This window comes from Ornithorhynchus anatinus, chromosome 3 (assembly GCF_004115215.2).
Source record: "Ornithorhynchus anatinus isolate Pmale09 chromosome 3, mOrnAna1.pri.v4, whole genome shotgun sequence".
Lineage (NCBI taxonomy): Eukaryota > Metazoa > Chordata > Mammalia > Monotremata > Ornithorhynchidae > Ornithorhynchus > Ornithorhynchus anatinus.
In genome coordinates, this window is record NC_041730.1 from 34,972,817 (window position 1) to 34,987,479 (window position 14,663).

The window sequence follows — 14,663 nt, forward strand, 5'->3', positions numbered from 1 at the left end:
GGCCTTTCCATTTAAGTAAAAACTTTTGGGGCGTTGAAAAGAAACCCCGTGGTCTCCACGCCGCAGTTCGGCGGGGTCCGTTCTCTGTGAGGAATTCGTGGTCTCCGGTTCAGTCCCGCAGGCGAATCTCTGTGATATCCACAAAGAATAAAGACGAAAAACAGTCAACCCAAGGGAGATAAGAGATCTAGGCATCGGCCTCCCTAAGGATTCCGATAGACCCCCCCCCCCCCCCCGCCCCATCCTCACCCCGTCCCCAGATGCTCTAAAGTAGATAGAAGTGTGTCTACACTCAACTACACACACACATAAACACATATACTCTTCATTCTTACGACTTTTTTCCTATACCTTCCCCTCAAGCCCCTATATGCTCACTCACGCCATTCAGAGATGGATTTATAGCATGACTGTCCAACCTGGAGATTTTGGAGAGATATAACTGTGACCAGGTGGAAGAGGCAGATCAAACAAATAAGGTTTTTTTTTTGTTTTGTTTTAAATCGGCCCTCACAGGTCTCCTGGAGGCTTGGTTTAGCACTGGGTGCAGAAAGACGTGTTCCCCACATGTTCCTCTTAATTAGAAGCGAGCAAACTTCTCTCTTCTTGCTGGGCTTGGTTTAGTAATCAGAACCACATGAGTCACGCTGAACACGCAACCCCGTCCCGCCTGAGTGACAACTGGCTGGCGCACTCTCGCTTGTTGTTGTCTCTTTAAAATCGGAATCCAAGGCTAATGATTTATCAAACTCTTATTATCAAGAAAATGTCAAACGAAGGGCACCTTGCTATGCACTGACGCAACCCAGTCTTTTCCAAGGAGGTATAGAAAGGTTTGCTCTCGACTGGGCTATATCCAGTCTATCGATAGCCTGTTCTGTCGGCTTTTTTTTTTTTTTACTTCCATCTACCAATCCAATCTGTTGCTTATTTAAGGCCATGGTGAGTGTGAGTTTGTTTTTGCTTTTGGACAGGAGGGGAGCTGGGGTAAAGGCGGGACGCGGAAAGCTTTAGAGTTTTACTTTACTGAAAAAAAGAACAGCCCTGCTCCCTCGGGTGGGTTGGGTGCGGGTGGCGGTGGGAGGTCGATGCCTCCGGATTTATATTCGTACATTTCACGGTGGCGTGGGGGAGGTGACTCGCCCTCCAGTGGGTTCACGGCAAGAGCTCGTTGAGGACGGACTTGGTGCGGGCGCTGTCCGAGGTGCCAAACTCCTCGGTTCCGCCGTAAGAGGCTGCGGAGCCCGGGGAGCCACAGCTCACAGTCGCCGGTGGTGGAACCCTGACCAGAGGAGCAGGTATTTCTGAGTTGGTGTACAATACGAATTTGGATGTGGTCGTTTTGTCAGATGGGGATAGGGATGGGGAGGGAAGGATAATCGGTTTGTTTGTTGTCGCGAATGTTTGAGAAGCCGTGGAAAGTAAAATAAGTCTGGGAGTTGTTGAGGGGGAGGGGGGAAAAGGTTGAAAGGGAGTAGGATTGAGAAAGAAACCTTTCTTTCGTTCCTTTAAAAAAAACTACTCCGGGACCCAGATGAAAATTAATCGTGCCTGCAGGTCACCGAGGGAGAATGAACCAAGGGGATCTGGCTGGGGAGAAGGTTTCCTGCTGAGAAACTTTTCAAATTCCTCCAGTCCTTTCCCAGATTACGAGGGGCTGGAAAAGGAGTGGATCGTTTTGCATACTCCTAGGCCTGAACCGGCGGCTTGAACCTGGTTTCGAACCCGCTTTGACCATGAGGTACAGTCCTTCTCGCCTCCAGCTGCGGCTGGGTTCGGAGGACTCACGATTAAACAAACGGATGGGCTGGGGGAGGTCGCCGTGCCAGAGTAGAAACGAAGGCGGCCGCCGCGGCAGCAGCAGCTTGTCTATTGCCTATAAAAAAAAAGCCAATGTGCATTGTTGAATGACAAAGGAAATGGGGCGGAAAATTAAAGAATCTTTCCACAATGGTGATGGGGAAATAAGCACCCTCCAGTCGTGATGTGAAATCCAAAAAGACCGGGAGTTCACAGCTATAGAAATATTTACCTCCTCCCAACTCACCGCCCTCCTCTCCAAAACACACACACACGGACACACGGACACACACACACCTAAAATCGTTTTGGTTTTTTTTTTTTTTCCGGATTGCTTTTCTTCGCTGCTCTGTTTTAGCCCACCTTTTATCCGCGAAGAAATAGTAGTGTATCCGTGTCACCTGGTTTTGTAGGAGCCGGGCGAATCGAGGGCTATCGATCGCGGGCCTTGCTGGAAAAGGAATTTCCCCTGCCCGAATTGCGCGCCTAGATTGGTACATGATTATCGGCAGATATCTCGTAGACAAAGGTGCTGCCATTTCCTTTCTTTCTTTCTTTCTTTTTTTTTTTTTACCCGAACGTGCCCGTTGTGATTTCAGGATTTCTCCGCTCCAAAGGATATGAATAAGCAACTCGTCACCAGCCTGGAGCCTGGGGCCCCGGGACTCGGCCCGGACCTGGCCGACGGCTCCGGAGCGGCGAGGCACAGCCCTGAGCGGGAGCCGTGCTCGCCCCCCTGCCCCCCGGCCCGTCTTGCCCGTTCGGCTTCCAATGGCATCCAAACTTTCCTCTCCGAGGAGGCCCGAGCCGGCGACCCCGAGCGGACCCGAGTGGGCATCTCCAGGCTCAGCAGCGCCCTGGCGCAGCCCGCCACCGCCACCCGCAAGGATGCCACCGAGACCTTTGCCCTCCAGAGCCTCCCGGCCCCCTCCTCCGCCCCCGCCGCCCCCAGCCAGGCCAACGCCCCCCATTGCAAAATCCCGGCCCTGCACGGGGCAGAGGGGGCTGCCAACGTGAGCCTGGGGAAGGGCACTTTGGAGCACAACCGGGCCCAGCCCGGCGCCTGGGTGAACATGAGCCAAAGCACCGTGGTGCTGGGTACGGACGGCATCACCTCCGTCCTCCCCGGCAGTGTCACTGCGGTAAGTTGGGACTCCCACCTCTCAGCTTCCCACCCCGATGGGACCCGCGGGGGACACGTGCTTTTGGCCTGCCCGCAGCGCGAAGAGGAGGAAAGGGGTTGGGGGTGAAGGACGGGGCGGGTGGAGGGGAAGAGAGTGGTCCCACGCCGTGGAGGCTGGATTCGGACCTCGGGACCTAACGGATGCTCGCCGAGAAAAAAAGGGAGCACGGGATCTGTCCCGTGGCCCTATTAAGATGGACAAACGGCCTTCCCAGGAGAGCATCCAGGTCACCTCCAGGTCAGGATCAGGAGGGCTTTCCCAGCACCTCCTAGGCTGAGCTGGAATCCACTGAGGTCAGTGCCCTTTCCCATATTTGGGAGACAGCCGCCTCTCCTCAGCTTCCCACCCGGCCTCGTCAGGATGGCTGGCTCGATAAGGCAAAACGAAGGCAAATGGAAATTTGGCCGAGAACGGATGAGGGTCCCAAACCTCCCAGGCAGCCGATAATCTCAGACATGTCCCCCTCCTCACCTCGGGCAGAGATTGTCCCTCCAGAGGGCCTGGTTTGAGATGGGTCTCCGCCGGCTCTCTCCTCTCCCGGAGCCCTCTTCCTCCCTCACCCCCGTTGGTCCTGACCCCCTTCCCCATCCTTCCTTCCTTCCATTCACAAACCCTCATCGCCCCTGGGTCCCCCATTCCGAAGAGCTAGGCTTTTGATGCCCCTCCCCCAGCTCTCCAAGAAGCAAAGGAAAACAATCTCCACCCCCTTTCGCCCCCCCAACCATCCCTTAAGAAACACCCCGAAGGGGCAAAAGAAGAGACCTTCTGGACCCCTGCCCCTGGGAGGATGGTCTAAGGGCTCCCGCACAGAGTGCTTTGCATGGAGTGGAGAGGGCGGGGAAACCAGTCCCGTGTGCCCAGGTAACACGTTAGGAACCCGAGGCAATGCGGCTCCCGATTCCGGATCCCTTTCCCCGGTCCACCGTCCCACCCCGGGGGTCCGAGCCGGTGACCCGGGCCCATTCTGCGGGACCTCCCTGGGGTCAGCCGCCGCCTCCTTGACCCACCACCTCTTACTCCATTCTCCTCTCCCCATCGGCCCGGACTCGAGTCCCACCGAAACCGCTGCCGGACAGCTCTGAGCCCCGGGGCTTACTGCCGCTCTCCAGTAATCGATGGGCCCGGGCCCCTGCAAGCCGCGTGGTCCTAGCTTTGGGTCCGGGGCGATGGGGGCGGCAGGGGGCAGGGGAAGAGAGGCGCGGCGGGTGGCGCTCTCCGGCCTTTTCCCACCCCTGGACTTTCGCCCCAGGAGGAAGATGAAGGGGACGAGAATAAGGCCCGCGGGAACTGGTCCAGCAAACTGGACTTCATCCTGTCCATGGTGGGCTACGCGGTGGGGCTGGGCAACGTGTGGCGGTTCCCGTACCTGGCCTTTCAGAACGGAGGAGGTAAGGGTACGACGACCCGGGGGGAGGGGGCGGGGTCTCCGGGACTCCTGAGTCCATTCCCCATCTCCTTTCCTGCACCCCTTCCCGTGGGGAGTTGATCCCCGGGAAATCCAGGGCGCGCCTGGCACGGGCGGATCCGGACCGCTCCCTCAGCCCCCTTTCCCTTCCCTGCTCCTCGCAGGGACAGACCTCCCGGCCGGGGCCGCAGGGCACTCCCTGCCCACTCGCCCTCCTCACCCCCTCACCCTGGGCCACGGAATACCCTACCCGAAATCATTAGATCTGATCATTTTGCACCGAACGTTCGTAATCACTTCTTCTTCATCGTCGTCTTCTTTTTGTCCCCTGCACCTCCTCTTTCTCCTCCACCTCCTCCACCTCCTCCTCCTCGTGGATTTAGGATTAAGGATAAGGGACCACAGTAGAGCTTTAATTTTCCCGAATCAACTGTTTTTACCCAGGGGACAACTCAACACACGTTAAATGTGAGCCCGTCATTGGGCATGGATTGTCTCTATCTGTTGCCGAATTGTACATTCCAAGCGCTTTGTACAGTGCTCTGCACATAGTAAGCGCTCACTAAATACTATTGAATGAAATACACACACACACACACACACACACAGAGTCTGTAAATTGACCGAGCATGTCAATTCTAAACGTGGCTCTGCCACTGGTCTGCTGTGTGACCTTGGGCAAGTCATTTAACTTCTCTGTGCCTCAGATACCTCATCTCTAAAATGGGGATTGAGACTGTGAGCCCCACATGGGACTGAGACTGAGTCCAACCCGATTAGCCTGTATCCACCACCAGCGCTTAGTACAGTACCTGACACATAGGAAGCTTAACAAATACCACAATTTATTATTATTATTAATTCTTACCCAGCTACCAAGAGTCCTCTGCCTGGCCTCTCACTAACCAACTCTGGAAGTGTGTATGTGACTGTGTGGGAAGGCCTCAGTTTTCTCCCGAGTCCGGGGGAAAGGCAGGGGGGAAGGCCTGTGTTCTTTGGCCTAGGCTGGACAGGGGTTCGGAGGAGGTGAAGCAAGAGTCAGACCAATCTGCCCCCGGGAGCATCTCTGTCGAGCGCTCTGGGCCTGACAATGGGCCCGATTCCTTGGGGTCCTGGATGGGGCCGGACACCGGCAGCCGTGGACGGGCTGATGGCAGATCGGGGATGGCAGCAGAAGCCGGACGTTAGGACGGTTTGCCCCCCCGTCCCGGCAGGGATGATCACATTTGATTAATTAGGAATGCTAATTCGGAGTGCGTGTGTGTGAGGGTGAGCGTTTGTATTTGGTGCCATTATGACATGGTGAAGGTGCCACTAACACAGGGACTTCTCAAAGTATTTTATTTACCTGTTGTATACAGTGTCCTCGTCGCTGCTGCATTTATGAGCTCCATGTAGTTGCGTCTTTTTTTCCTATGCCATTTATTTATATGCCACTTCCAGGGGGAGGGTTGTCCCAGTTTACAATAGCCCTATTCTAACGTGGGGGAAGGGAATCCGGTGGCCCTACAGCCACGGGCCAGACTGACCTCCCCGAGCCATTGGGCGGAGTCAGGCCTGACGCCTAGCCCAGGGTCGGAGAGTGGGGGGGAGAGGACTTTTCCAGCTCCTCTCTGCACTGCGACATGGGCAGCAGGTAGGGCGGGGGAGAGAGGGGATGCAGAGGAAGCGAATGAGTAACAGGAGCTCCGCTCCTCCAGACCCCGGAGCCAGGCCGGGGCTGCCTCTGTGGAAACACCGCCCTGGGGGGGCTTCCTCGAAATCTGACGAGAAAAGGACAAGGAAGGGATTCCCCTCTGCTCCTCCCTGTCTTCCTCCTCCTCTTCCACCCCCATTCTTCTGGCCTCTCCTCCAGTGCGGGGTAGGAAGTTGGGCCTGTACAGCCCCATTGAGGAGGGACTATTCTGACATTGGGACCGGGTCGGCTGATGGTTTTCCTTACTCAAGGACGCCTCCAAGTTCTGTACTGACCGGCTGAGAGAGATGGGCTCTGTCTCATCCGACCCCAGATACATCACTAGGGTAGCAGGAGTTCTCCCCTGCCACCAGGGAAGCAGAGAAAGAGAGAAAATCCCAAACCAGACTCTCACATCCAAATCTGCCCAAAGACCAGTGGGGGCCTGGCCTTTCGAGTAGCGTTCTTGCAGCCACAGTGACCGATGACATTGACCCTTGACTTTCTGACTGGAAAACTGGAGTCATCAGGCCCTCCTTATTTCCCCAAACTCCTGGACTATCGGTTAATAGAGGCCTGGTCCTCGGGCCCATTGAATCCCAGTCCCTTAGGAGCTGCATTAAGGGTTAGGATGCGGGGATTAAAGTGAGGCTGGTGACCTTCCTGTGGATTTCATCTAACTCTCTGCTTTCTCTCCCATCTCTGCTTCCCCTCCAACAAGGCGCCTTTCTCATCCCCTACTTGATGATGCTGGCTCTGGCCGGGCTGCCCATTTTCTTCCTTGAGGTGTCGCTGGGGCAGTTTGCTAGCCAGGGCCCCGTGTCCGTCTGGAAAGCCATCCCCGCCTTGCAAGGTCAGTCACTTCTGCTGCCCCCTTGCACCTGCTCTGAATTCTCACTCCTCTCTCAGCCTGGCTCCTGGCCTGCTGAGCCCTTCCTGAATGAGAAGGCTGCAGGTCTGGACCCCCAGGTCTAAGAGTCTGAGCACTGGAACTCATTTCCACCAAGAGGCTTTCACTGACTATGCCCTTCTTTCCTCTTCTCCCATTCCCTTCTGCATTGTCCTGACTTGCTCCCCCTTTATTCATCGTCCCCTTCCCAACTCCACAGCACTTATGTACATATCTGCAATTTATTTATCCTAATGTCTGTCTCCCCCTCTAGATTGTAAGCTGATTGTGGGCATGGAATGTGTCTGTTTATTTTTATATTGTACTCTCCCAAGTGGTCTGCACACACTAAGCACTCAATAATGAATGAATGAATGACAGAATGAATGGATGGAATAAGGGAGGGAGCCAAGGTCAGAGCCACCAAAGACCCCTTAGTCTCTGTCACTTGGGGAACTGGAGACCTAGAACTGCATCTTCAAACTCAAGGGGGTCCTTCTTCCTCTTTCTCTATCTTGGGCTCCCCGCCGACACTAAAGCTTTTGTGCCCAGTTTGCCCAGTTAAAAACCCTGAAGGGCTTCTGAATTTGGTTCTAGTATAGATCAAACCATAATATCCCCAACCTCTCTTCCAATCAATTAATCAATCATTAGCAGTCACTGATCTCTTAACTGTGTGCAGAACACTGTACTAAGGGCTTGGGAGAGTACAACACAGCAATATAACAGGCACATTCCCTGTCCACAGTGAGTTGACAATTTACAGTCTAGGCAGGGAGGTAGACATTAATATGAATAAATAAATTATGGATAGGTAGACATTAATATGAATAAATAAATTATGGATATGTACCTAAGTGTCATGGGGCTGAAGACGGGTGAATAAGTCCAAGTGCAAGGGTGATGAAGGAGGGAGTGGGAGAAGAGCAAATGCAGGCCCAATCAGGGAAGGCCTCTTGGAGATGTGCCTTCAAAATAAGGCTTTGAAGGTGGGGAGAGTGATTGTATGTTGAACTCTCTGTCTGGCTTATCTTCCCTGGTGTCATTTGGTTCACTACACAAGGAGATGAACCAATCTGGAGCAGTTCCTATTTAAGTAGACCAAATGATATGGAGGTATTTTATATCCCATGCAAGATTTCTTCTCTCCAGATCTTCTGTAGAGCCTAGAGAAAAAGATCTCTCCTGCTCCCTCCGCCAGTTAGAAATTTGTCAGTATATGTGATTGAATTTGTCTTTCTGCTCTCTTTTTCCTTTTCCAGGCTGCGGCATCGCTATGCTGATCATTTCAGTCCTAATAGCCATATACTATAATGTTATTATATGCTACACACTTTTCTACCTGTTTGCCTCCTTTGTGTCTGTGCTGCCCTGGGCGTCTTGCAACAACCCCTGGAACACGCCAGATTGCAAAGATAAAACCAAACTTTTATTAGGTAAGTTTTGGGGCCCACACTTGAGATTTTGTACCCCCTGACTGCACTTTTGGACAGAACCCTCCCTTCTTCTGTTTAAGGACTGAGGGTTACTGGAAGGTGTCGGGGGAGAGAGAGGGTGTATGGGCGATATTTTCTAATTTGGTCTGAAAGTGAACTAAGTGTCATGGTCACTTGTCAAATTGGATTATCATCCAAGGGCTAAAAGTGTACCAAGGCAGAGGTGAGTAGATTTTGAGGGAAGAGACTGGGGGTGGTGATGACTACAAGCAGGTATTTATGGGGAGTTGAGAGGACAGACTGGGCAGATACTGAAGAAGACAACCCTAGGGCCCACAGCCCAGAGCGGCAGGTTGAGGCAAAGTGGAGGAGATGAGCTATGTTGCTTATGACCCAAGAGACAGCTGAGGCTAGGGGTGAGCCCTGGTGGTGAGGCTGGGGTGGGGCCTGGCCCAGCCTCATCTGGCAGTTGCACTGCCAACCACTTCTGCCATCCCTACCACCTTAGAATACCTATTCAGGATCTTTTCTTATAATGGAGCAGAGTTCCCGCTGATTCTGGCTTTCTTCCAGCACTGATTCTTATCTGCATCAAAGGATTTATTGAGCACTTACTGTGTATAGAGCACTATATGAAATGTTTGAATTGTACAATAAAACAGAGTTAGATAAGTTCTTTGCCCACAACACATAGCTAATTGGGTTATTTCTTGCCAGAACTCAATGTCAATCTCACGCTGAGGCTGATTATTCTGCATGGTATCTCCTAATTAACAACGGTTATGTCCATCCTTGTTTTTGCCTTTGGAGCTGACTTTATTGAGGGATCTGGAATTAAGGGGTGGGTGAGTTTGCAGACACAGAGCGTTTCTCCAACAGAAGAATCACAGGAAACTGAACAAAGTGTAGGTAGTGATCCTTGAAGTAGGAAGACTTGAATATGTCCTTATATGTCTGTACTGACTCTTCCCTCTTCTCCATTTTTCTTGGATTGTTGCAACTTGGGGCCTGGTGGCTGTGTCTAAGTGCTCATCTCCGTATTCTTTCCTGTGCTTAGCAAACTGAGTGGAGTGGAGCAAAGAGAAGCAGCGTAGCCTGGTGGATAGAAACTGGGCTTGGGAGGCAGAAGGATATGGGTTCTAATTCTATTTCTGCCACTGGTCTGCTGTGTGACCTTGGACAAGTCACTTAATGTCTCTGTGCCTCAGTTACCTCATCTGTAAAATGGGGATTAAGGCTGTGAGCTGGTGAGCTTAGTACAGTACCTGGCACATAGAAATCACTTAAATACCATGAAAAAAAATAAAAGAAAGAGAACACTCATCTGTAAGTCAGAATCCCAACCCTTCCACTTTCCAACTGGGTGACTTTGATCAAATCGCTTAACCTCTACATGCCTCAGTTTTCTCAGCTACAAAATGGGGATAATAACACTCTCCATTCCCAACTTCTTAGTGATGCTGTGAGAACAAAAATGACCTAAGTGTTGCGATACCCCTTTGGAAATTAAAGAGTTATATAAAATTTAGATATTACAATTGTTTGCAGTCAGGGGCACTCAATAAATACTACCGAATGAAAATCGAGTGGGGCAGGGTGTCTCCTCTCCAGAGTTCTGGTTGAATGACAGGTGTAATTCAGTCAATAGATTTTGACATTACCTGCTTCTTTGCTTTTAAGATCTTTCTTGGAGTCTCATAGTGATGGCTATAGGGTGTGCTCAAATGGTTTAGAGATTGGAAATCTGGTGCCTGGAGCTGCTGTCTGGGAACCTTGCTCTGTACCTGTTCCCTGATTCCTTTCTAACATCAGGCTTTGTTAAAATAGGTGCTGCTGAAGCCAGTGCACATGGGCACACATGAGGCAGATGTCTGTTGGCAAACACAAGTTATTTTCTGGTTACTTAAGATTTAATTGATATAACAGTTGATATAAGAACTACTTAAGATTTAATTGATATATCAGTTGGCCTGGAGCCCTGCTCCCCCTTGTGCTGCGTTGGATTTTGGAGCTGTCATTCCAGGAAAGATTGTGACTTAGAGGAGGGAGAAATTCCTCAGAACCTTTTGGGAGAAGAGAGTGGTACCCTTAATTTAAAGAGGGGGGGCGGAATATGGAGAGAAATGTTCTTCTATCTCAGGCTGGTTCTGAATCCAGACATTGATGGAGCACCGAAGCATTCTAGATCCTGTAGACCCAACCAAAATCCTAGCAGGAAGCTGGTGTGAGTTCTTTTTAGGTTTTACTCTGCCATTTCCCTTATCTGCATATATTTCAATGTTTGTCTCCACCTCTAGGCTTTAAGCTCCCCGTGGACAGGGACCGTAGCTCCCAAGCACTTTGTACTGCGCTCTGCATAGAGTAAACACTCAAGAAATACCATTGTTTGATTGGTTGATCCTTATCACTCACCAGAGTGATCTAGAGGAATGAGCATAGGTCTGTGAGTCAGGACACTGGGATCTTAAAACGAGCTCTGTCCTTCGTCTGCTGTGAGACTTTGGGTGAGCTGTGTTCCTCAGTTTCTTCACTGAAAAAGAGGGATGCTAGCTCTTGCCTCTCTTTTTATCATAGAGATTTAGGTGGTTATAATAAGATAATGGATATGAAAGTACTATGGAAAATTCCAAAGTACTATATAAATTCAAGATGATCTTACTGCTTGTGACCTCTAGGACCCCAGAGCAGCTGTAGGCGAAGTTGATTCTATCGTCTTGTACTCTCCTGAATGCTTAGTACAGTGCTCTGCACACAGTAAAGACTCAATAAATATGATTAATGTTTAATTAATTGATTCTGCAGTTTCTGTCAGATGTGGATATAGGTATCCTTCTCCTTCCATTTCTCTTCATCGAGCCTGATTTTCCATTCCACCTTTCCCTACAAGGTTGAGTAGTTGTAGCATAGAATTTGGCTCCAGCCTCCAGTAAACTAGCCTGCAGTAAACTTAGTGTGAATTGGGTCTCATTAAACTTTTGTGAAGCACTGAAAATCATTTCATTCATTCATTCATTCATTCACTCACTCATATTTGTTGAGCGCTTACTATATGCAGAGCACTGCACTAAGCTCTTGGAAAATACAGTACAGCAATAGAGACCATTCACTCAATTGTATTTATTGAGTGCTTACTAGGTGCAGAACACTGTACTAAGCACTTGGGAAGTATAATTCGGCAACAAATACAATCCCTACCCAACAATGGGCTTGCAGTCTAGAAAGGGGGAAATAGACAACAAAACAAAACAAGTAGACAGGAATCAATAGCATCAATATAAATATATTCCTTATTCATTCATTCTCAATTAAAAGGCCTTGAAGGCTGCAGGTGCAGTTATTTTCAGGAGACTTCTCTGTAAGGCGTAAATTTCTCCTTTGACAGTTCATATCTTTTCTCATCAGGTCTTGAAGATCTTAGGTGGACACACTGATGGGAGAGATTTTGCAAAAAGACAGTCCCATTTATGATGATAAGAATGCTAAAATTGTTGTGAGAATTAGAAGATTTACTTGGATTATTGACCAAATCTTGTTGGGGAAGGCTGAGATGCTGCAAATCTTTTCTTTCTTTCTTTTGGTATTTGTTCAGCTCTTACTATGTATCAAGCACTGTTCTAAGCACTGGGGTAGATACAAATTAAGACAAAGTTACCAGCAGCCCACAGATAGGTTTTAAATGCATGACACGTCTTCTGAGGAGAATCCTAGACATTTGTTATGACAGGTGGAACAAAACAGAACCTTGCTTTGGGGTATAAGGTAGGTCAAGTGGGAAACTACAAAATGAAATGTGAATTGTCAAGAATCAATCAATCAATCAATCAATCAATAAAATGGTGTTTACTGAGTGTTTTTTGTGTATATAACACCGTACTAAGCAGCTGGAAGAGTACAGTATACTAGAAGACATGTGTGTGGGTGGGTATTGTGTGTGCATGCATGTGTATGCACAGGTATCAGCATGGGGTGAACCCTCTCAATTGGTATTTATTGACTTTCTCCCAAACCTTTGCATTCATTTAGTTTCTTGGCTTTCCCTGACTTCCAGGCCTAGAGCAAGTGGTTAGAAAGCAGGGAAGTCTGTTGAGCTTTTCAAACCAGAAGTCCCAAAGAGTAGGATGAATAACCAGGATTTACTCTATCAGCTTGCGGTGGGTACTTTGCAAAGAGAAGCAGTGTGGCTCAGTGGAAAGAGCCCTGGCTTGGGAGTCATAGGTCATGGGTTCGATTCCCGGATCTGCCACTTGTCAGCTGTGTGACTGTGGGCAAGTCACTTAACTTCTCTGTGCCTCAGTTACATCATCTATAAAATGGGGATTAAGACTGTGAGCCTCACGTGGGACAAACTGATTACCCCAGTGCTTAGAACAGTGCTCTGCACAAAGTAAGCGCTTAACAAATAGCAACATTATTATTATGTTGGACACAGTCCCTGTCTCTCATGAGACTCACAATCTAAGGAGAGAAAACAGTATTTAATCCCTATTTTACAGTTGAGGAAACTGAGGCATAGAGAAGTTAAATGATTCGCCCAAGGTCACATAGCAAGCAATATTTAATACCCATTTTACAGTTGAGGAAACTGAGGCATAGAGAAGGTAAGTGACTTTCCCAGTGTCACACAGCAAGCAGTTGGCAGAACAGCTATTAGAATCCAAGTCCTTTTGAGTCCCAGATGTATGTCTCTCCACTAGGCCACACGCTTTTCAATCTTAATTTCTAGCAGTTAAAAATGCATGATGGAAAGACCACAGATTTTGTTTTTGGCTTCCAGGTTGTCTTGAAACTTTTGAGAATTTCTCTGATAAATGTTATGATGATACTAATAATATATTTGTTAAGGACTTATGAGCCTACACCAGGATAGTTACAGTCCAATCAGATCAAACACAGTCCCTGTCCCACATACAGCTCACACTATAAAGGGGAGGGAGACTAGGGTATTTAATCTCCATTTTACACATGAAGAAACTAAGGTACAGAGAAGTCAAGTGACTTGCCTAAGGTTAAATAGCAGAAAAGTGGGGGATTCTCCTCACAGTCCTGTGGGTTTTTTTTCCCACATGGCCACGTTATTAGTTCAACTAGCTCAACAATGGCCATTTAAAGCTCCCTCCCTGTTATCAAATTAATTTCGCCGAGTTTTTGAAATTCAGAGATTCCAAGTGCTCACTTATTAGGGACGGTGAAAATAATCATTAAAATAAAAAAAAAAGTTTGATTTTCATTAGTCCCTAATCCTAAAGCTTGCATTGGAATTGATCAATAATTTCCCGAGTAAATATAATTCCACCTTAACAACTTCCCATTTAGGCTGATCGTTATCTTTTATTCTTTGTTCGGGCTTGATGAACAGTGTAGTATTTTACGGACTTTCTCCGAAGAGGGTGCGTGGGGTTTGGAGGATTTGCAGCTGGAAAGGATATTTATGCCCTCTGGCGGGAGAAAGTCAATCCTGCCAGGAACCGGAGAGGAAAGAAATCCCCAGAACTAGTAAGAAATCTGCTGCAGTGCAGCACTAACGGTGACCTTGTGCTACACCAGCCATGTGGTTTCCAAGAGTAATCTGTAGTCACGTGATCTGACTATGCTATCCTCTGCCATAGCGTCAGATTAAAGATCATTCACCATTTACACAAAATATTGTGAAGCTTTAGCAGTTGGGCAAGATTCTCATGAGATTAGGATTTTCTTTAATACCAGTATGCTAAATTACTCCAGTACTGGCTGCCGAATGTGATATTGATTGGATGGTGTTATTTACATTCAGAGTTTGGTGTCATGGAACAGAAATTTTCTTGGTAAATATTTGATTGTTCTAATAATTGAAATGCCTTACTCCCTTGCGTCCTTGTGCTGTTCTGTTAAATGGAATTTTAGTCTGAACCTGGAAGGCAGTCCTCTAAAGGTATTGATTAAGTTACTATGTGGTAGCCTTGGTTCCCGAGTAACAAAGTGGAAATATGAAGATGATGAAAAGATCTGTGTATGAATAGGGATTAAGGGCACCCATAGGGTCCAGAAAATAGCTATTTTTATTATTTTAAAGTTTGTAAAGTGAAATATAGCTCACCTCAAAACTCACTGTATTTAAGAGAAGCATTCCTCACTAAACTATCCATTGGCAGTTGAATTTATTATGGTGGTGCTTAGGTGATAAACTATTTAGGTGATGAATTATTTGCATAATTATGTCCAAGAAGGATTGACTCTATTCTCCTCAGCTATGCTGTTCTAGATGATCAAGTTAGCTCACTGCACATTTTCCTCTTGG

At 48.5% G+C, this 14,663-nt stretch overlaps 1 protein-coding gene across 1 annotated transcript in view; it reads left to right on the forward strand.

Annotated features, from left to right (window-relative positions):
- Positions 1–2,420: 2,420 nt before the first annotated feature.
- Positions 2,421–14,663, forward strand: part of SLC6A5 (solute carrier family 6 member 5) — a 55,009-nt gene continuing 42,766 nt past the window's right edge. The window contains exons 1-4 of the mRNA XM_039911315.1: positions 2,421–2,949; positions 4,229–4,372; positions 6,786–6,917; positions 8,216–8,389. Coding sequence (XP_039767249.1) covers positions 2,421–2,949; positions 4,229–4,372; positions 6,786–6,917; positions 8,216–8,389 — 979 coding nt within the window. The remainder of the gene's footprint in view (positions 2,950–4,228; positions 4,373–6,785; positions 6,918–8,215; positions 8,390–14,663) is intronic.